This window comes from Hetaerina americana, unplaced genomic scaffold (genome assembly GCF_022747635.1).
Source record: "Hetaerina americana unplaced genomic scaffold, ioHetAmer1.1.p SCAF_27, whole genome shotgun sequence".
NCBI lineage: Eukaryota > Metazoa > Arthropoda > Insecta > Odonata > Calopterygidae > Hetaerina > Hetaerina americana.
In genome coordinates, this window is record NW_027286841.1 from 5,769,547 (window position 1) to 5,790,271 (window position 20,725).

Consider the following 20,725-nt stretch of genomic DNA (forward strand, 5'->3'; position numbering starts at 1 on the left):
ACTGCTACGATCAGTTATTCAAATGAGGGGATGACTCCAGAAACGGTGAAGAAAACCCACAAAGTGATACTGGATGATCGTCGACTCAGAGTGCGCGAGCTAGTAGGCATAGTAAGCATTTCAAAAAGTGCAGTACATCACATATTAACTGAAATTTTGTACGCGAGAAAGCTTTGTGCAAGATGGGTGCCGCGATTGCTCAGACACCAGCAAAACCAGTGTCCTGAAGATGTTTCAATTGAGTGTTTAGCAAAGTTTCACAGCAACGAAGGAGAATTTTTGTGCCATTTCATGACCCTGGATAAAACATGGGTCCATTACTTCACACCCGAGACAAAAGAACAATCAAAACAATGGATTTTAAAGGGAGAACCGCCTCCAAAGAAGGCAAATACCGTTTCATCTGCAGGCAAGGTCATGGCAATCATTTTTTGGGGTGCACGTGGGATAATTTTCATTGACCATCTTAAAAAAGGAAAAACTATCAACGGCGAGTGTTATGCAAATTTAATGCAACGTTTGAGCGAAGAAATCATGTAAAATCGGCCGCATTTGGCTATGAAGGAAGTGTTGTTTCATCAAGACAATGCACCAGATCTCAAATCCATTGTTGCAATGGCCAAAATTCATGGAATTAAGTTTGAATTGCTACCTCATGCCTCACCCTATTCGCCAGATTTAGCTCCCTTGGATAATTTCTGTTCGCAAACTTGAAAAAATGGCTCCTCGGTGGTCAAAGATTTTCCAACCGTGAAAAAGTGATGTCGGCAGTTAATGGCTATTTTGAGGAGCAAGAAAGTTCTTACCATAAAAAGGATATCGAACATCGCTGGGAAAAGGGTATAGGGCTTAAAGGAGATAATGTTGAAAAATAAATACATTTTTTCCAAAATTTTTGTGTTTTCTTGGTTGGGTCAGGTACTTCTAGGATTCCCCTTGCACATGGGAAGTACTTTAAAGGAAAATTGCGATTGAGTTGTGCGATTATCAGGAGAAAGATTGTGTTGGAGAAAGATGTCTTTACAGGCAAATAATTGATGACAGTAAAATGAATTATGTGCATGGATAGTAGAAAATCTGCATGCAATAAATTGACCACTGATAAATATTGAATGCATACAGCATTAAGAAATGTAAAATTTAAAATATATTTTTGGGCAGGTAATTTTGACTAAAAAAGAGCATATTCTTATTGGTCCATATAAATGGGGATTATGTGACCTAAATTCAATTCATGAGTACATGGATAAAATGCTCCATTAAAGATAAAATTAATTTATTTTGCACACACTTTCAGCAAATCATTACAAATCATCTGTAGTTTTCCCCAAATTAAATGTGCAGTCCCAAGCATAAACGATATAGCTCCAGGCTCATCATTGCATGCACATAAAAATGAATAACGAGCCATATGACTAAATACCTTTTTGTGAATGATATCTGGATGAGGGAATGTAAGACGATGAACACTGGACACAGTGGCCACCAACAAAACAACATTGCTACCACCACCAGCCTCATGGATGCTAAGGCCTTCAAGAATAGCCGTGTCTTGGAATTTGTACCGGACATGGTTCCCGATAAGATTGATTTCCAAACTCTGCTCCACAAGTTCCAGCACATCACCTGTGATCCGCCTAGTGAAACAAAGGGTACAGTCAAATTTAAAAATAAACCAATCACATAATTATTAAGAAATTATGGCTAAATCTGTAAAAAAGTAACTAACTCAAACAATGTTATCTTTAATCAAATATTTTTATCCAACATGTACAGCGCTCTCCTTAACATACAAGAGCCTTTTTAATATTTACATAGTTAATTTTCCATCTAAATCATAAGCACTGTAGTATAGGAGGGACAAAACTTGAAGGACTTCAAACGAAAGGTAGCTTAAACTATGTAGGCAGGTGACAATCCGCTCAAACAATATGCTCATGGTTGACAAGCTTAGCAATGCAACACAAGGATGTTTTGAGGAAGCACTGTGTAGATCTAGATAATCGCCAGTGGAAAATAACACCAGAAGAGAGCTTTGGAAACCAAGTGCTGAAGATTTAATGGACAGAAATGAGGGGGTATGCAGCAGGGAAGAGGGAAACCCCTTGCGGAGCACATACAGGAAAAGAGAACTACTTGAGTGGATTGCGCACACACTGAGACATGATGGAGAAAATAAGGTTGTACTGGAACTCAATGAATTTCCAATTTATAATTTGAAACAAGACTTCTTGGATAAAAAGTTTGACAACTTTATCCTTTATTCATTCTCAAGCAGAAACTTGATATAATTTTATATCTTGTCCAATTCTACTGGACTTAACTCCTTTCAAAATTCCAAATTTTATTGCAAGGAGTATTGACTTGAATTTATTATGTTTTCTGTGATTCTCCTAGAAGTAGAAGATTTAGGGGAGGCAACCGTCAGCTGAGGTCATTAGCGCCATTAGGGATGGATGGGAAAGGTAGGAAGGGTGGAGAGAAACCTGACATCGGCATTAGCCTACTCCTAACGAATGGCGCCAAGGGGTAAAACAGTTTAACGTCCCGTCCGACGGATGGCGTACTCACTCAAAGTGCTTCCCACAAAGCACCTCAAGAGGGGAATAAGATACCACTGAAAAATATCAGCCATCTCCGGGCTTTTAACCCACGCCCTCTGGGAGGGAAGCCAGTACAGTAGCCACTGCACCTTCACAATCCCGTGTGGTTGTTGACGGGACAGCGGAAATAATAAATACTTTGAAACAATAATGAAAACTTTCACTGTGGGTAGCTGCATGTCTGGTAACTGGGAGGGAGGCGGATGGGGAGAATGGGTCGCAAGATGCTATGTGATTGTTTATTCTAACATTTAAAGGCGTGGTGCATTGGCCAACATAAAAAGATGGGCAGAGTGTACATTTAGAAGTTATACGTCATTTTTTTAAATGAAAGAAGAAGTCAGAAGATATGAAAACTAAATAAAAATTGCGGTTTAATCATTTGTACCGTTCCAACCCCCCTTTATCATTTTATTTTTATTTAATTTCAATTATGTATTCATTTTTCCTCTCTAATTTCCCCCTTGATATCCTTTGCCCACTTTTAAGACGACGTTCGACACCTGGAAAGTTTACCCAGCAGGTGATTCACCATTGCAAAGCATCACACAGATTACTCTCTTAATATTTTATCAACCGAAACTTTAAATTATACTTTGCATAATCATAACCACGCTTCTCAGCAATCGAGAGATTGCTGACAACATAACACAGTAAAAAATAAATACCAATAAATGAAGCGATTCCTCGTGTAATGTTTTGATGAATCTTTATAGCAGAATCCTCCAGCCCTTTCTGGCACCTTGATATCCTGTAGAGTACTTTGAGTACCTCCTAGAAAATATGAAGTTCTCAATTACATATTATATTTATTTTATTACCGATATATGTTTCTGCAAATATGGACAATACGATTACCTGCATTAATTATGAACTCCTTCCATTTAGAGGAATAAGTCTGGTCTGGAATGACTTCCTTAAAGCCCATCGGCATGTGATCCATCGTGTTTATTTAAAAAATGCTAATAGAATTAGTCAACATAGACCAAACAAAATTAAACTTTTTAAGTCCTACCAACTTAATTACTTCTCGCCTTCACTCCTAAGTCAATTACATTTCCGTACGTTCTCAACCCGTGTAACTAAATCACACCGGTTCTAGCGCCAAAACGCATAACGAGAGGCGCATGATATATATGAGGGATGAGAGGTACAGATGAGTTGCGTGGGACGCCTGAAAAGGTGAGATATAGACACTTAGCGCCCCAGAGGATGGTGTCAGAAAATAAAAACATAGGTTTTTTAATTGGGTTTTATTTTCCCGTGACTTTATTAGTTATTGCGTCATTGACATTCATAATTAACAATTTACTTCACTTTCAAGATTGCTCATGAGTATATGCATACACATGTTTTCGATGCCAGAGTGTAATTGATCTGATTCCTTAATTGTATAGCCAAAGTGAAAATAAGTGCAGTTTCTTCGGATGATTTCAGTGCAACCTGCTGAAACAAAAGGGCATTCCTTTAATGATAGTTTATTGTAAATATCTGCCCTGAAATATGACAATGATTCATTATGCTTGGAACAAGAGTCCTGTTCTGAAATGATTGATGCTGTTTTTTACCTTTTATTGCCCTTATTGTGATTTGTTTAATGATACAAATGTAGGATATGTCTAGAAAATATATTTATCCATGTATGATCAAATTTTGTTGGGTAAATTCATCAATATATTTCTTTTTTAAAATAAAGATCACAGTAAAACACAGAAATTATTCATTAACATTTCACCTCGTCATTTTACAATTGCAAAGTTTAAGATGAGTTAGTTGAATTTGTTTTTGTGTTCCGCCAAATGAGTATGTCACGGATTTTTTAAATTCCCTATGAAGATTGACCAATTTCAGGGCTTGGGTTTGGTAATATTTATTAATAGATTACGCAGTCACGACGAAGAAGTCTTTGGAAAACAACGTCCTCTTTGAATGGATTTCCTAAAGAGAAAAATGAGAAGATGAAATGGGCCTTCCGGAAATGGGCGTTCCATGAAACAAAGCGCAGCAGCGCAAGCGCATGGTGTGATTTCGGTAAGCTCACGCAATTCGAATGGACTGAAGTGAAGAAGTATCAGTAACAATGCTCCTCTCGTAAAACATAGTGAAAGCGTAATATGAGAACGTGTGCCGTAATCAGAATGGGTAATTTTTTTGTAAGAATTGTTTAGTTGAAGACTGAATTTCTTGTTCATGTTTGATGCAAGATGATTCCGCGCGGGAATTTCAGGCGAGGATCGTTCAGTGTTTTCTTACTCGGTTGTTTAATAGGGGCAACACTTGCTCTTATTTTGCATTACGTGGAGGAAAAAATTGTCACAGTACCATACCAACCTAGTCATAAAACCCCCAGAAAAAAGCACTCGAATTTTATTCTTCATAAGCATTCAAATAGAGACCTAATTGATTATGAGGATTTGATGTATAACTCATCGAAAGTAAACGAAACTGAAGCGTATCTGTTAGCTCAGACCGTTCATGTAATGTGTGTTGTATTTGTACGGGACGACCGTAAGGCTGTCACGGCTCGTGATACGTGGGGGTCACATTGCAATAAATTAACTTTTTTCGGGCCCCCCAAAAATTATTCCGTCCCAGTTATGGAGCTTCAAGCGAAATCTTCATGGCATTTTTTGTGCGAAGCCATTCGAATTTTATGGGAATCTCACAAAACAGTTTTGCATTGGGTCCTATTTCTACCAGAATCACAGTTTGCCATTCCTGAAAATTTGCGTATGTATGTGGCAAATTTGAGCTATGAAAAGCCGTATTATATGGGACATGCCATCAAGTTTTGGGGTGTGGACTACAATGTAGCTCAGGCTGGCTATGTACTGAGTAAAGGTGCCGTCAGAGCAATTCGTAAAAAATTTAACGCGACTGATAGTTGCGTTACAGGAGGAAAATTTTGGAGGAATGAAGATTATTACCTTGGTAACTAATTTTACATTTTTGTCAAATTACAGTTCAACAGAACATTAGAAAAAAAATAGTCGCAAATGTTATAATTACAGGGAAGCATTTGAAGGAGATGGGGATATACCCAGAAGATACAAGGGATTCGTTTGGAAAAGGAAGATTCCATGGGTACAATTTCAATCAATTGCTTTTCCCTGGTAAAATATCATCTCTAGCTAGTTATTGGACTAAAGGCATTTATCCTGTGAAGGAGGTAATTATTACTTAGTTCATGCATATTAAAAGTTAAGCTATCTTGTGTATAATGCGAACAATCCTCAATTGCCTTTGCTATCACATTTACTTCACTTATTACTATCATTAACTTTCCTGCTGGTATCAACTCACCATTTACTGTTATTTATTTTACTGACTTGAGATAAAATTCTGCCTATGTAAACAAAATAGCAGTTTTTATTAATTAACAGATTTTTCGCTTTACAAGCTCTACATAATGACTAGAAAATGCTCTCGGAGCTATTGAAACAAAAAATTTATTTGATTGGAAAACATTCATTGGCATAATTACAGAATTCCAAACAGTTGTAAACTGATAGATAACTGTAAAGTAAACTGATTGATATATTAAAATATGGCTCTTAGAATTTATAACTTGGAATTCATGCATCTTTTTACATGTTGTAGTAAATCAGAGATGGTAGGCATTATTATTTGGTAGTCTACTATTTGAAGGTAAGCTTTGGACTGACTAGAAACTGTACCCTCCTATATGTCTTAATCTTGCCTAACAAGACAAAACCTGACACCCCACCCTACAATAAATTGTTCTTCACTTCTGCATCCATTAAATCTTTCTTCATTTTGTTCCAACATCCTCTAACATGGGTTAATTTACGTTACAAATGGTCATGTCTAACATGGGTTAAATGGAAGAAGGGACCATTTGGTTTCAATTTTGCCCAAATAAAGACCTCAATTTATCTATCTATCTCACCCTACCCTATGTAACATCCTCCCCTCTATGGCAGTCTTCAGCATTCCATCGCCAATCAAAATGCTCTGCATCCATCTTTCCATTTCTCCCGACAATGCTCTCCAGCCATGCTTAGTATTTCTTTGTTTGATTTCCTATCCATCCATTTTACTGTTTCCAACTTTACCCACACCCACTTTTAAAAAGTCCCAGATGCTTCCAGTACCAAGTTTCCAGGTTGTACAAAGCCTTGTTCCATAACAAAATTTTCACTTCTTTCTTTCTCTGGTCTTTTCTTAACCTCTCTGTCAACAATTCCATCCTTCTTGTGAAAGCTTCTATTTATATCACAAGTCTTCTTCTCATATCCCTAATCGTGTGACCATTTGTTCCACATTAATTGTTCTACCTGCTATACTTTATGCTCTCACATTTTATCGCTTAATTTAACCTTCCTCATGCTCATAAACTTCATAAAATTTGTTTTGTTTACATTTATTCTCATCCCATACCTTTTGCATTGACTTTCCAGTGTACTCAGCATTGCCTGCTACCTCTTGGTTGAAACTAAAGTTGTATCATCTGCAAACCTGACTACCTAACTTTTTGTATGTGTTCCGCACCCACTTTCATTTCTATCTTCAGTTCCTTCCATGCTTCCATACTACCTCTACACTACTTCTTCCACTTAAACATTGAAAAGCATGAATGATAATGAGCACACCCGTTTACCCTTTTTCCGACCACTGCCCATTCCAACTGGACTTCCTCAACACTGACCTGGGCAGCCTGAGTCATGTATAGACCATGGATAAGTCACCTATCCCTCCAGTGTACTCACATCTTCTGTGATACATTCATAAATTCTACCCAATTCACTCCATAAAACCCCTTCTTTAACTCAAAAAAATCCATCCTGAATATTCCTCTCTTATTGGTGACCCCATGACTACAATGGCATCACGCATGCCTCTCCTTTTCCCAAACCCAAACTGATCATCCTGAAGTAATCAATCGCCCTGCTCTCCATCCTCTTGTTGATGATCCTGAGAACCACTTGAGCTGCATGCAAAATCAAATTAATTGTTCTCACATGATGTAGCCTTTCCCTTCTCTGGGTTGGAACTAACATTGATTAGATGAAGTCTTCTAGCCACATTTTTCCCCCATAAATGCCATAAATAAGCTCATAAAAACTCTATCACAATATTTAAAACCCTTAGATCCAAAAAATGTTACCTTCCCCCACAGACTTGTGTGATTTCAATTCCCATGCATCCTCTTCTAACTTGCCGTCAAATATACCTGGATGTAAACTATCCCTATTTTCTTTTTGTCTAAATTTGCTGGATTGAAATCTACTCCAAATATATGCTATATGCATTCTTTCCAGCTCCCTTGAATCTTTATAGGGTCAAATAATAGTTTTCCTGCTGAATATTCATTGTTGTTTGTGGATTTTCCCTTCTTACTTTTTTTTCTCTCATCTTGTTATTTTACAATGGTAAAATGTAAGATAGATCCCACAAAAACAATAAATGTACACCCGCATTCTGATAAATGGTCATAGTGGAATTACCTCTTGTCGTACCTTGACAATAAATATTCATTTAGGTCGTAAAAACAACTCTTGATTAGAAGAGATTTTAACCTTGATTTAAGCATGTGATATGAGTTGGTATCTTTAATGCCTGCTGGTAAGTGATAATAAATTTTAATGCCAGCACAAGGGGTCCTTTTTGAAACAAAGAAGAGGAATGCTGTATTTAAATGCACCTTCTTTCTTTGTCTTGTGACATAGCAATGGACATCTCATTTATTTCAAATAGACACATGTTTTCTAGAACATGCACACACACATGATATATGTACAAACGTGTTACAAGTAAGATTAAAAAATTCATAAAATGAGATCTACATGATTCCCTTTTTTGAATTTCGGACATTATCTAATAACTCTTTTATTGCATGGTCATTACTTGATCAACACCCTTAGCAGAGCCCCAAAAGATAATTTCTTAGCACTCTAGAGATTGGAAATTAACAAATTTGGCCGCTTTTAAAACCACTGATCTATAACCTTTGCTAGGTTTCTTTGGGCATGGGAAATTCTAGAAAGGTTACTGCATAGAAGCCTAATATGTTCATTCCAGTTTAAGCTTTCATCAATAATTAAACCTAAAAAGCTGATAGATCTTTCACCCATCTATACAATGCACCCATTTCACCCTTCCTTTCTTAGCATTCCACAACCACAGACTGCTTCCAGTATGCTTCTTTCTCATTTTTATGTACCTGCTTCAGTTTTAGTATAAATGTTTTCTTACCTTCTTGTACCTAATTCTGCATTTGCATTCATCCATTTCTTTCGATCATCTATCTTCTCAATCGTCTCAATCACCTTCCCATAATCCTTGAGTTACTCGCTCTTATAGTTTCATTTGCAGTTGTCTATGTCCCTTTTTAATGTTCTGATGTTTCTTTTACTGTACCCATCTCTCTGTCTTTATCAATACATTTTTCTACTACCTCCTTGTACTCCTTTTCTTTTTCCAAAGTAATGTTTGAACCATCTATGTTATGTGTCTTCCTTGTTTTTTACCCCGTGAATCTGCATCCAGTCCTAGGAAAGTATGAATCAATCATGCTGCTTATAAACAATAAACCAGATACCAGACATTAGAAAAATTCCAAAATTATTAAAACTTAATGAAAAATTGGTGAACGTTTGTGAGCAGTTAGGGAAAAGCATTGTGTTATAGGTTGTGGAGGTATCCACATGGTACTATGGAAAAGATGGATGTAAGAATTTTAATGGTTTAATGTGCACTATTTATGATAGAGGAATTTGGTTTGAAGATTTTGTTAGATAAGTGTTGGCTGTCATCCCGATGAGAGGAAAGACATGTGAGGACTATAGACCACAAAGTTTGATTTTTCATGGAGCTTAAGTGGTTCTCAGGATCATCAATTAAGAGGATGGAGAGCAGTGTAAATGTCTGCTCAGGAGATGATGTTTGTGTTCAGGAAGAGAGAGGCTCATGTGGTGGCATAGAGGTTATGGTGGGGTCACTAACAGAGAGGAACATGGGATACAATCAGGACGTACTTGCTGCTGTCGTAGATTTTGAGATAGGGTTTCACAGAGTGAATTGGATAGGAATAATGAATGTATTACTGAAGATGGGACTGGTTTAGGGGATGAGTGAATTATCCATTTAATTTGTACGCATATCGTCAGACTGGTTAGGTCTGTGTTGCGGATGCATAGTTGGAAAGGGCAGTGGTAGGAAGAGGGATAAACAGCAGCCAATGGTTTTTCATTTTCATGGTGTTGGTGATGGCTTTTGTCTTCTTTGTGTTAAATTCTTCAATTGAACAGCTTCATGTGAATATTCAAATATTACTGGATGTAGGAAAAGGTATTCTGTGAAACCAGAAAAAGTTAAGGAAATTCAAAATCTAATTTCTCTTTCTCCTGAAATCTTTTAAAATACTATTTTTCTCATGGAAAACTCCATGGCTTTGAGATAATTTATTGACAAATTTGTTTGTTTGATCCAAGGCCCTATAGACCTCTTTATCTATTTATCTTATGAAGATACATCTCTTTCCTGTTGTCACCGTTTCCTTCTTTGCTCCATTCCCTCCCATCTGTGAACCCTATCACTTCCTTAACCTCATGCCTATGTATCTGATAGTGCCTCAAGCTGTCGTCTTCATCAGGCCCTTTGTTTCATCTTGAACTTCGGGAGTTCTTGATCATGAAAGCCTCATGCTTATGCATTTATGGTTGCAGAAAAATGACATGAATATTTCTACCAATTGCATAATGCTTTCTTTAAATTACTGCAAGAAATCTCACTCTTCATGGATTGCAATCAAATGGAAATGATCTTAGCAGCGTCCACTGCTACTGTTTAAAAGCACTAGAAATATTTATACCACTTTAATATTTATTCATAGAAACACATGTAGTTTTTTTGGAAATGCCTAATTATTTTGTATCCTAGCATCTTTTTATTTAAATCAAATTTCTTTCATTGGAATCTTTGTTTTAGCTAGCATGCCTTCCAACTGAATATAGTTATTGGTGCAGACATGGAGGATGGTAACTGTGGAAGTAAATGGAGTAATATTATGATGAATATATCCTTAATCAAGTTAATATCAAAACCTGATTAAATTAATATTATTTTAATCAGATTTAACAATTACATTCGTCATGAAATATTTCAAACAAATATATTTTTTCCCACTTGAATTCAGTATCAAAATGTGTCCATTTCTCAAAGGATGAATACATTAAATATTGTATAAGCTGAGAAAGAATATTAACGTGTCAACTTTTAATCAAATAAAATGAATGTTTCGTGAAAATGCTAATGGGAAAATCAATGACTTAAGATTTACAAAAAGTTATCTTTTCAGCTTATCATGTAACGCATTACCACTGATGTCTGTTCTTCATAACTAGAGGGCCAATGTTGAGGATGTGACTTGAAAGTTGTTGGTATGCATTAATTTTAAGTAATATTTGGAGTAAACTGTCTCTGATTCGAGCCAATTGCATTGCCTCCATCCCTAGGGCAGGAATTGTTGTAGTGACTACTCAATAACGTTTCATGGCACAGAGCCTGACAAAATATATCAACACAACTACCTGATATATCAGCTGAAAGTGTTTATGTACGGTGGCCATATTGGAAATCAGCCGGCCCCTACGCCATTCCCAGAGGATTCAGTTTGGAAGAAATTTTTAATAGAAGAGGGAATAAAAGGTAAGAATGTTGAAGATGTTTCTTCAGAGGAATTTTTCAACATTTGGAAGGAGAAAATATCTGGTCCAGCTAACTTCAACAAAAAACTAATGGAAAGTGGACTGCGCATGAGCAATTCAGATGTTTTGTCCAGTATTATTTTGTCAGCAATGGCAAATAATTCATCGGCCAGTGATGATTGATTGACATTGTGGTGATTCTACAGGAAGTGGTGATTATGAAGATGAAGTGATATTTATCAAACGTGTGTTTGGAAGGTGATGTATTTTTTGATCAATTTTGCACCATGTACTTAAATCAATTTTTGGATGTCAGGCTTTTGCCTTTGGTTTGTAATTTATTTGCTAAGAGTGTCCATTGGTACCTGAAATTAATGAAGCATTCCATTTTTTATGTTAATATTTGATGTGGCTTACCCCAATGAGTTAGGTTAGGTTTGCTGATGACCAAGCTCTAGTTTGTTAGTCAGCCAAGGGGTTACAAGCATTGCTGTGTGAATTGGAAATTCAATGGGAGGGATATGGGATGATAATCAGTATAAATAAAACAAACGTTATGTGATTTTCCAGAAAGAGATAGGATAAGTTAAACGTTAATATAGGAGGGCAAAAACTAGACCAGATGGAACAGCTTAATGTATCTCGGAAGTGTTCTGGACTGAAATGGTCAAAGTAGTAGAGAATTTAGGAGAAGAATTTCACTGGGCAAAGAGACTTTTACAAGGAGGAGGGACTTGATGGCAGGGATTTTGAGGAAGGATGTTGGGAAAAGGCTCGTCAAAACCATGGTCATTGAAGCAAGGTATGGATTGGAGGTTTTTTAATTATGGGTGTGGAGGAGGATGGAGAAGGTGAAATGGACATGAAAGGAAAGCAAATGAGGAAGTACTAGGTATGGTGGACAAGGAGGGGGGTTTGTTAGGAGAAATCCTATGGAGGCAGGAAAAATGAATGTAAAGCATATTGATTGTGAATGGGATGTTGAAGACAGTGATAGAAGGGAGAATGTTGGGAAAACAAGGAAAAGGCAGAGAAAGGATGTTGGACGAAATGAAGGGAAGAAGGAAGTATATAAAGATGTAGAGGGGCTTGTTGTAGAGTAGGATGGGGGTTGTGTTTTGTTAGCTAGACAAGAGTAGTTGTGTCCGTCCTAAACCTACCTTAACCTGTATATAACCTATAATAACCCAAAATGGAGGCCAGCCCTTGCACCTCATAGAGGCGACCACTGCAGTAGTGAAAAGGGTGCTTTCCTAGTTGGTTTTATGATGTGTTACGGTGGTGCCATTTTCAACCCCTTGGATATTTTTATTGATAATTACAAATTACCTACGTATGAATCTTTTAATAATCTCTTCTCTTGGGTTGTGTGTGGTGATTATTTTTGATATATATAATATATAATAGTCCAATAAATAAATAAATATATATATGTATACACACACACATATATATATATACACACACACTGTATATATATATATATATATATATATATATATATATATATATATATACACACACACACACACATTCAAAGACGAAATCCCACCAAACGGCAAACAAATACTCATTTATATAGAAACAGAAATAAGGAAAAGGGATAGGAACTCACATAAAGGACGAACACAGGAGGGGTGGGGAAGGCGGAATCGAGCAGAACAGGAATGTAAAAATATTTCCTAGACCGGGATTTGAACTCCGAATCTTTCCACTTGCCGGGCGGAGGCTCCTAATCACTTGAGCTATGTAGGAAACATAATTTACACTGAGATCTGCGATGCTTTATGCAACCAAGTGCCCCAATTCTTTGGCCAAGAGATGGCGTTAGGGAGCTGTTTCACCCACCATTGGAGAAATAGAAAACACGCAAGAAGAAAGAATAATACCTTTTCCTTATATTTGTTTCTATATAAATGAGTATATATATATATATATACACACACATATATATATATATATATACACACACATATATATATATATACACACACACATATATATATATACATACATATATACACACGCAGGTACCTGTGTATGCTTACAAATTTGCTTTTGCAGCATGTATGAGTGATGTATGCTCTCCTTTAATCAAATCAACCTGCTGTAAATTTCATTTGACTTTGATGTATATACTTTTATTATGTAATTCATAAATCTTTTAACACAATGGAATCGACTGGTGACGCAGACCAAGGAGGGTCGCCCCGGCATCAGCTGCCGCAGCTGCGGGCCAGAGTGAAGTTCACGGTATCGGCCGCAGTACTGCGATGTGGAAAGTGATGGGAAACCACCCCATCATTCTCTCTAGAATATGCAGCCTTGTTCTGGCATTCGAATATAGTAGAATGGAAAGAATGGCTGCAGTAAACCAATCCTAGGATTGAAAGGCTTACTTATAAATCTCTTTATGGTATCATTTACATTTATGGCGGAATTGTATTTGCTCTATCTTGAGAGCATTTAAATTATTAAACAATCGATGATTTGATTGAATTATTTTTCAATTATGCAAACTTGAAAGTTGGTCTGGTGGGTGACATGGCTGCCTTCAAATTCTAAATTTCATTCCAATTCTAATGTTTCCTTCACTGTTGTGTGCATTTTGATCAGGTGTGCTGCGTATTCCAGAATGGCTGAGCCAGGGAATCTAATATCACTTGCCAAGAGTGGCTTGCCAGAATTCCTGGGGGCTTATGAGCCACTACAAATGTCCATAAATTATCATGAAGTGTGCTTAGGTCTTGGAAAACTTTTTCACTCAGTGGTTCCTAAAGGTCATTGGTGGGCACCCAATTTTTTCGATAACATTGTTACCAGAGGTAATTTAGGACTGCTTTAGTGAGGCCGGCAATTGAAAGTACTATATTGAAATGCAGTTGGAGAATGTATCAATAGGGGATTGTCAAGATTCTTAGAAAGTTATTGATGGCTGAGGGTTGATTTTCAGAGCATGACCATAACCTCATTGTTGGAAAATCTCTCCTGTGCATATCTTTTGTGAATCATTACATATTTTTATTACCTTCTGTGTTTTTACAAAGCAGGTGATGATCACCTTGACTGATTCAGACCATCTAGTTCTTTAACAGTATTGCAGTTTCATGTTCTAAGCGTTTTCATGCATGTTATTATTTTTCCAGAGTTACTGATTTAAAATGAGAGCAGTGGAGTTTACATATCTGCATTAATGGGTGCTTTGTTGTTTTCTACAAAATCATCGCTGGGAAATTTTATATCAAGTTTTATAGCTGTTTTACATTGATGTATATGCTGTAAATATTAAATGCGTGTGTTCTAAAGTGTTTGTGGCATTTATTTGAATATTCTTAATCTGAATAAGTAAATTTTAAATGCATGTATCATCTGGCATACATTTCCTTGCATTTTTCTCTTGAGCAATTATTATTTTCATTGTTGTGAGTGAAGTATTTGAACTTGGGCTTGCCTGAAGGGGGATGAATGCCCCCCCAACAATGCATCTGGGATATTTCGGGTATTGTCCCCCTAAAATATAATCCATTTAGCCCAGCAAAATAAAAAAGATATTTCATTGCCTCTGTAGGCTATCAGTCTAGGTACTCTACAAAGATTTAAAAATAGCAAAGTATCCAAATGCAAAATTATTTCCTGTGGAAGATGTTCAAATGAAGACAACACAAGCTGATGGTCTGAATACAACACTTCTCACACACGTTGCAAATTGTCGTCGGTTCTTGACGTCGACGGCTGTCCAGTGTGGGGCTCGTCCTCAACACACACTCAGCCCTTTTTGAAGAGCTTGTGCTACTTAAAAATTGCAGTTTGTGACATGCTTTCATCCTTCAACACTTGGCAAATCATGCCCAATGTCTCTGTAGCCAATTTCCCCAGTCCAGCATAAAATTTGATAGCGTACCGCTGTTCCATTGTTTGTTGCATTTTGTGCTTGCACCAAGTCACTCCACAGGAATCCACTAAAACATGATCTGGCCTGAACATACACTTGCAGTTAATTGGTGCTGGGTGCATGTTATAGAGCAGATGCCCCACCACCAGGCCTACATGGTGCCAGTGCGCTGGGACATACAGGTACATCGGGAAAAAATCGTTCCCAGTAATTTTTATCCCTGCCACATAATATGCACACATAAATGGACTCGAATAATAATGTCTCCCCCTCCCAAGTTTACATCTGATGGTGAGTTTGTGTCATCAGTGATAAATGCTGAAGGTACGATGGAATACTCGCCTGAGTCGTATTTGGGTGGCGAGGTGGAGCGTCTTTGCATCTGCAAGAGTAAAATGCGAATTGATTACAATGTCACAATATTCACAGCAAAGTTTTGCATGTGGCTAGATGTTTCCATGAGGCAAAGGTGTATCGCGTGAAGTTCTCCTGTTCTAAAAAGGCAAACTCAAATGACATTTTAAAATACATTAATGTTGCCATCATTTAATGCCAGTGGCTGTTTTAAATGGAAGGTGCAAGTTTTCTAAGGTGAAACTCATAAGAATGTATTTCCTATCATCAATGGCTGATGGATGAACTAATATCGATTACATTGTTGTCAGTGGTTCACTGTGCCCAAGCCAATTATCGAAGTTTGGTGATCACAAACCATGAAAGGTTCCATATCAATATACATACTGAAATATACAAAATCAATAAGACAATTTATCAGACCAATTTTCTCCTTTTTGATTTTTGCATTCTGCTTCCCTATTATTGAAATTCTGAGAGCTAAAAATAGATACTACCTCCTTGGTTTGTGATTCTGGCGGGAATATATATTGTGGTTTTAAGAGAAATGAAAGAGGGGACACTGCACCCAGGGCACCATTTACACAAGGGCCCTGGCTGAGGCTTATTCAAGTTCCTCCTGCTGAAAGCTGCCAGGAAGATCCGGTGGTAGTCATTGTAAATTGAAAAGTCATAATTGAAACAGGAAGTCTCAAAAAAGAAAACTGTTCCTATCTGCCATGCTCATAAAATATGTGGGAGATGTATCAGAATGGAATTACAGAAATATTGGTTTGTTGATAAAATATGCAAAAATATGTTGCAAGACTTGATTTGATCTAGACAGATTATCTAAGTATGAATGGTTCCCCTGTGAGGAAAAATCAGCTTGTACCATATTTTTTAAAGGTTGCAATATATCTCCTTAGCTGGAGCCTTAAACTCTTTTAAGGCATTTGCTGACATGTCTGATGGACTTCATTTATTTCCTCTTGGGACATCCTAAAAGTCCATGCTTTCCACTGATGAATATCTATATAGTCTGGTTTTCATAATGAATTACTTATTCTCCGGTACATATAATTCACTACTTTAAATCAATTAAATAGGGACGTAATTGCATATTTTGCCCCTTTTACTGTAGGTAAATTGCACTATTTCAAGTCTCATAAATAGCTGAAAGTCATTATACTTGCTGGAAGATTGTGTAAATCACGACTGTTGACATGAAGGAACCTAGAAGCCATACAAGTTCCATTTTGGTCCGCTTAAATTCTGAAACCAAACTCTCTCCCAAAATTGAAACTAAATGTGTATAGAGATCTGCACTTGTGGAATTGATTAATGATGTGTGGGATCCACTGTCCGCATAATTCATGTATTCCCTATTTAAGAGTAACCAACAAAGTCTTTTTGTTGCTATCATGATCAGTGAACCATGACTATTGACCAACCTTTGAAGATTAAATATATGTGGGCTAAGTTATTGTAAATTTTTTATCGTCAGTTCATTGTGCAAAAATTGATTTTTGTTATATTATTAGCTTGATATTTAATGTCTATTTGGTGCAAGTTTGATTAATTTGCTCCAGTATTGCATCAGTAATTGCCGTTACAAGTTGAAACATATTGAGTTCCCTTGAGGCAATGGTGGAGATAACATGTGACAGCCAATAATCTGCATTGAAATTTTGCTTTCACTTTAACAAAGCATCAAGCCTATGAAGTGCTACATGAGGATAATGGAATGCCTTTTCTTCGAAAGGGCACAGCTAGAAAATGGTTACAAATATTAAGTAGTTTCTAAGGAAGTGGCCTGGGAGCTCCAGTCACTGCTTTTATGACCCATGCCAAGCGTTAACATTGTGAGAAAAAATGGCTGAAGAACTCTGTCAGCAGATGTTTAGCAGATGACTCCCTGGAAAGTTACTCTTGTGGTGTCTCCCACATCTTAGAAACTATCAGAAGTATTGAAAATGTCCCTGGGTGGCACCCACACATTGGTCCCCAAAAGTTTTACCAGAGATTGATTGTGCAGGGAGGGTTGTGTGAAACCCAATGCAGGATTGTGATTATCTCATGAAAACCAAGTTGAAGAGTGTTTCTCATCCTCCTCCCCACAGTCCCCACCTTGTCCTGTGTGACTTTCATCTGTTTTCTAAAGTGAAGGAACACCTTGGCGGTAAAAGTTTTTTCGGAAGCAGGAGTTTGGCAAAACTGAACATGCTTCAACTTGCCACAGCTCCTTCTGATGTAATACTGGAGTTGATCCAATGAAACTTGTACCATGCATACCTGTATATGATGCACAAAGCTAACAACATGGCAAAATTAAAAATTTTTGCGTAATAAATACTGAATAGGTGTAAATTAAACTCCCTCCTTGTCGAATACCTACTGCCTTGATGTCATGTGAAAGAATGCAATTTCTTATGACTCATAGAGTTGCAATAGTGGTAGTAGCAATGATTAATTCTGGTCACCCATGCCAGACTGATTGAAGGGTCTACATCTACATAGTACCCTGCAAGCTGCCACAAGGGTGTGTGACTAGGGGTGTTCAGTCACCTGTAATTAAGAAAAAACTGCATGCAAAACTCTCAAATCATACCAACCAAGGATCAGGAGTCAATGACTGACAGTCTGTTCCACAGTGAATTGGCAGCAAAGGCATTTGATCCCAATGGGGTGGCCATTTCAAGTGACATTTTAAAAAACAGTATTGAGGAAAGCTGCAGGGAGCCAACTATTTATTTTTCCCATGCAATCAATTATGATGAATCCTAGAAACTATGGGAATTGACTTGAATCTAGGGCAAATAGGTACATGGTTTGTATTGAAAATATCAGGAAAAAGTTTCAGAAAAAGTTATGGAAAAAAAAGATTTATTTCAGATATTGCTACAATGCCTCAAAGTTCTTCAAGGTGTATCCCTTGAACGTCAGCACACTTTTGCCTGTGGCTTTTCCACAACTAAAGGCTGCCTGCAAGCTTTTTTGATGGCACTTAGGGTCCCATGGTGGTGCCCTTTCACGGATGGTGGACTTTACTTTTAGGAATAGGAAATAGGGTGCTGGTGCCAAGTCGGGACCGTAAGGCAATTGGGGAATCATAATGATGCCGTTGCAGAAGGTCTTCGCAAGCAGACACTCGACTCAGCTCTTTGTCGTCCATTAAGACCTACTGGAAGAGTTTAGTGGAGATCATTTTGTCGACAAAATTTCAGTGATTTCAGGAAAGGTTGTGGGTATTATTGAAATGATAATTATGTAGTAATGTACAGTGGAGAAGAGAGAAGGTACCGGGGTGTAGCAGTCAGACTGAATTGAATTTTAGGGAGGAGAAGAGTGAATCTTGAGGAAGTGAGTAAAAGATGACTGCTAGTATTAGAGTTGAAGCATACCCTACAAATTCAGTTGTGTGGGTGAATCCCAATAAGTGGTCAGATGGGAGGGAGAAGTGGATAATGTGTGCAGTCAACTAGGGAAGTTATGCTAGGGAGATAAGAAAGTTATTGAATGGATGTAATTTAGAACTTTATCATTGAATGCATCCTCCTGTATGTCAGTGGTATATAAACTTAAACTTTAGTAGTATATGTGGGTTTTGTCGCAATGTCCAACAGTATGATTCATTCGTAGTACTGCAGGAAAGTTTCACCTGAGGAAATTGAAGAATTTCACTCTTCTTAAAATTGGGAAATTGACAGATGTTCTTGAAAAATAGGTATTTGACACTTAAGTTCCCCGTTTTGAAACACTTTTGAGAGTACTAATTTGAGCCTTGGCATCTCTGTCCTTCCCAGTCTTGCTTTCATTGACCATCAGGTGAGAGGCACTAATTTAAAATTCCACAAATTGAGGCAGTGATTCATTCTTCACATGAAAATAAAGGCCTTAACATTTTGCTATGAATATTTTTATTAAGTAGTAGTAGTAGTTTTGAGGGGAGGCGACCGACAGCTAAGGTCATTTGCGCCATAGGGGATGGATAGGAAAGGATGAAGGGTGGAGAGAAACCCGGCGTCGGCATTAGCCTACTCTTTACGAAAGGCGCCAAGGGGTCCGCAGTTTAACGTCCCATCCGACGGACGGCGTACTCACTCAAAGTGCCCTCCACAAAGCACCTCAAGTAGGGATCGAGATACCTCTGAAAAATATTCAACACCGCCGGGATTTGAACCCGCGCCCTCATGGTGGGAAGCCAGTACGTTAGCCCCCGCACCATCTCGATCCCCATATTTTTATTAAATTTGCTAAAAGTGTTATATATGCCCATGTATACTATCATGTGTATATTAGTGGTTGGAGTGGGTGAGTGGCTAGTGCAATAGATTCTCACCTTGAGGGTCTGAGTTCAAATCTTGGTGATAGCTAAATTTTCAGAATTTTGGCTTCATTTTCCAGAGAATATACGTCCTCTAAGGGAGAATTCACAGTCCACTTGCAATGAAAAAGAATTTTAGATTAGGTTGAAGCACCTATGTACTTGATGTCCTTCTCATATTCTCATGTACTTCCTGAACAAAATTATATTATGCAATGGGTATGATATCGCTTTAAGACAGCCAACAGTTCTTCATAATTTCTGACGCCTGCAGTCAATGAGTTATATAACCATTATATTTTGTAGAGTACGCTCATTTGTGGATTTGGAATGTCAAACTCAAGAGAGTTCCATTGCGCCCTGCCTTTAATGAATGAGATGAAGAAAAGAGAAAAATAAGACTTGGTGCTCTGCTGCTCCTTAGGGTAGTGATGTGGTGGTTCCACATTGCAGCGCTGCACCCATTAAAAGTTACTGCTACCCCACCTGCAGTGAGATGAATGCCATTGTTACCTTCTCTTGCTTGGAGGAGGGGCTGCTGCTCCTTCCTCCTGGTAATTATTGGAGTATTGTTTGGCAGAAGCAATTTGCTAAATCACGGCACATTGGCAGATTTTCATAGAATTTTAGGAATCTTACCCAAGGATGATGCTCGTCTAAGACCAAGTACTACCACCAATTGTCCACTGCTGCTTATTCATTGAGTAAACTTTTTTATTTCACAGCTCATGTCTGTATGCAGACCAGCGGTTGACCCACTGGCTGGTGAATGCAGTTGGCGGCTTGATGGATTTTTACACTCTGAAATTGTTGCATTCAAATGCACATTAGCGGATGACTCCGTTAAAAGTTACTGTTGCGGCATCTCCCGCAGTTTCTTTGGAACTCAGCCTTGTGATTT

At 37.6% G+C, this 20,725-nt stretch overlaps 2 protein-coding genes across 2 annotated transcripts in view; one reads left to right on the plus strand and one right to left on the minus strand.

Moving 5' to 3' along the window:
* Window positions 1-3,684, minus strand: part of LOC139689672 (nuclear pore complex protein Nup160 homolog) — a 67,167-nt gene extending 63,483 nt beyond the window's left edge. The window contains exons 1-3 of the mRNA XM_071586861.1: window positions 3,462-3,684; window positions 3,272-3,377; window positions 1,424-1,637 (exon numbers count right to left, since the gene is read on the minus strand). Coding sequence (XP_071442962.1) covers window positions 1,424-1,637; window positions 3,272-3,377; window positions 3,462-3,546 — 405 coding nt within the window. The 5' untranslated portion in view covers window positions 3,547-3,684. The remainder of the gene's footprint in view (window positions 1-1,423; window positions 1,638-3,271; window positions 3,378-3,461) is intronic.
* A 965-nt stretch (window positions 3,685-4,649) lies between these two features.
* On the plus strand, window positions 4,650-12,770 carry LOC139689683 (C1GALT1-specific chaperone 1-like). The gene is made up of 3 exons (XM_071586873.1): window positions 4,650-5,534; window positions 5,615-5,772; window positions 11,081-12,770. The coding sequence occupies exons 1-3, from the start codon at window positions 4,808-4,810 to the stop codon at window positions 11,453-11,455; spliced, it is 1,260 nt and encodes a 419-aa protein (XP_071442974.1). The 5' UTR covers window positions 4,650-4,807; the 3' UTR covers window positions 11,456-12,770.
* The last annotated feature ends 7,955 nt before the right edge of the window (window positions 12,771-20,725 follow it).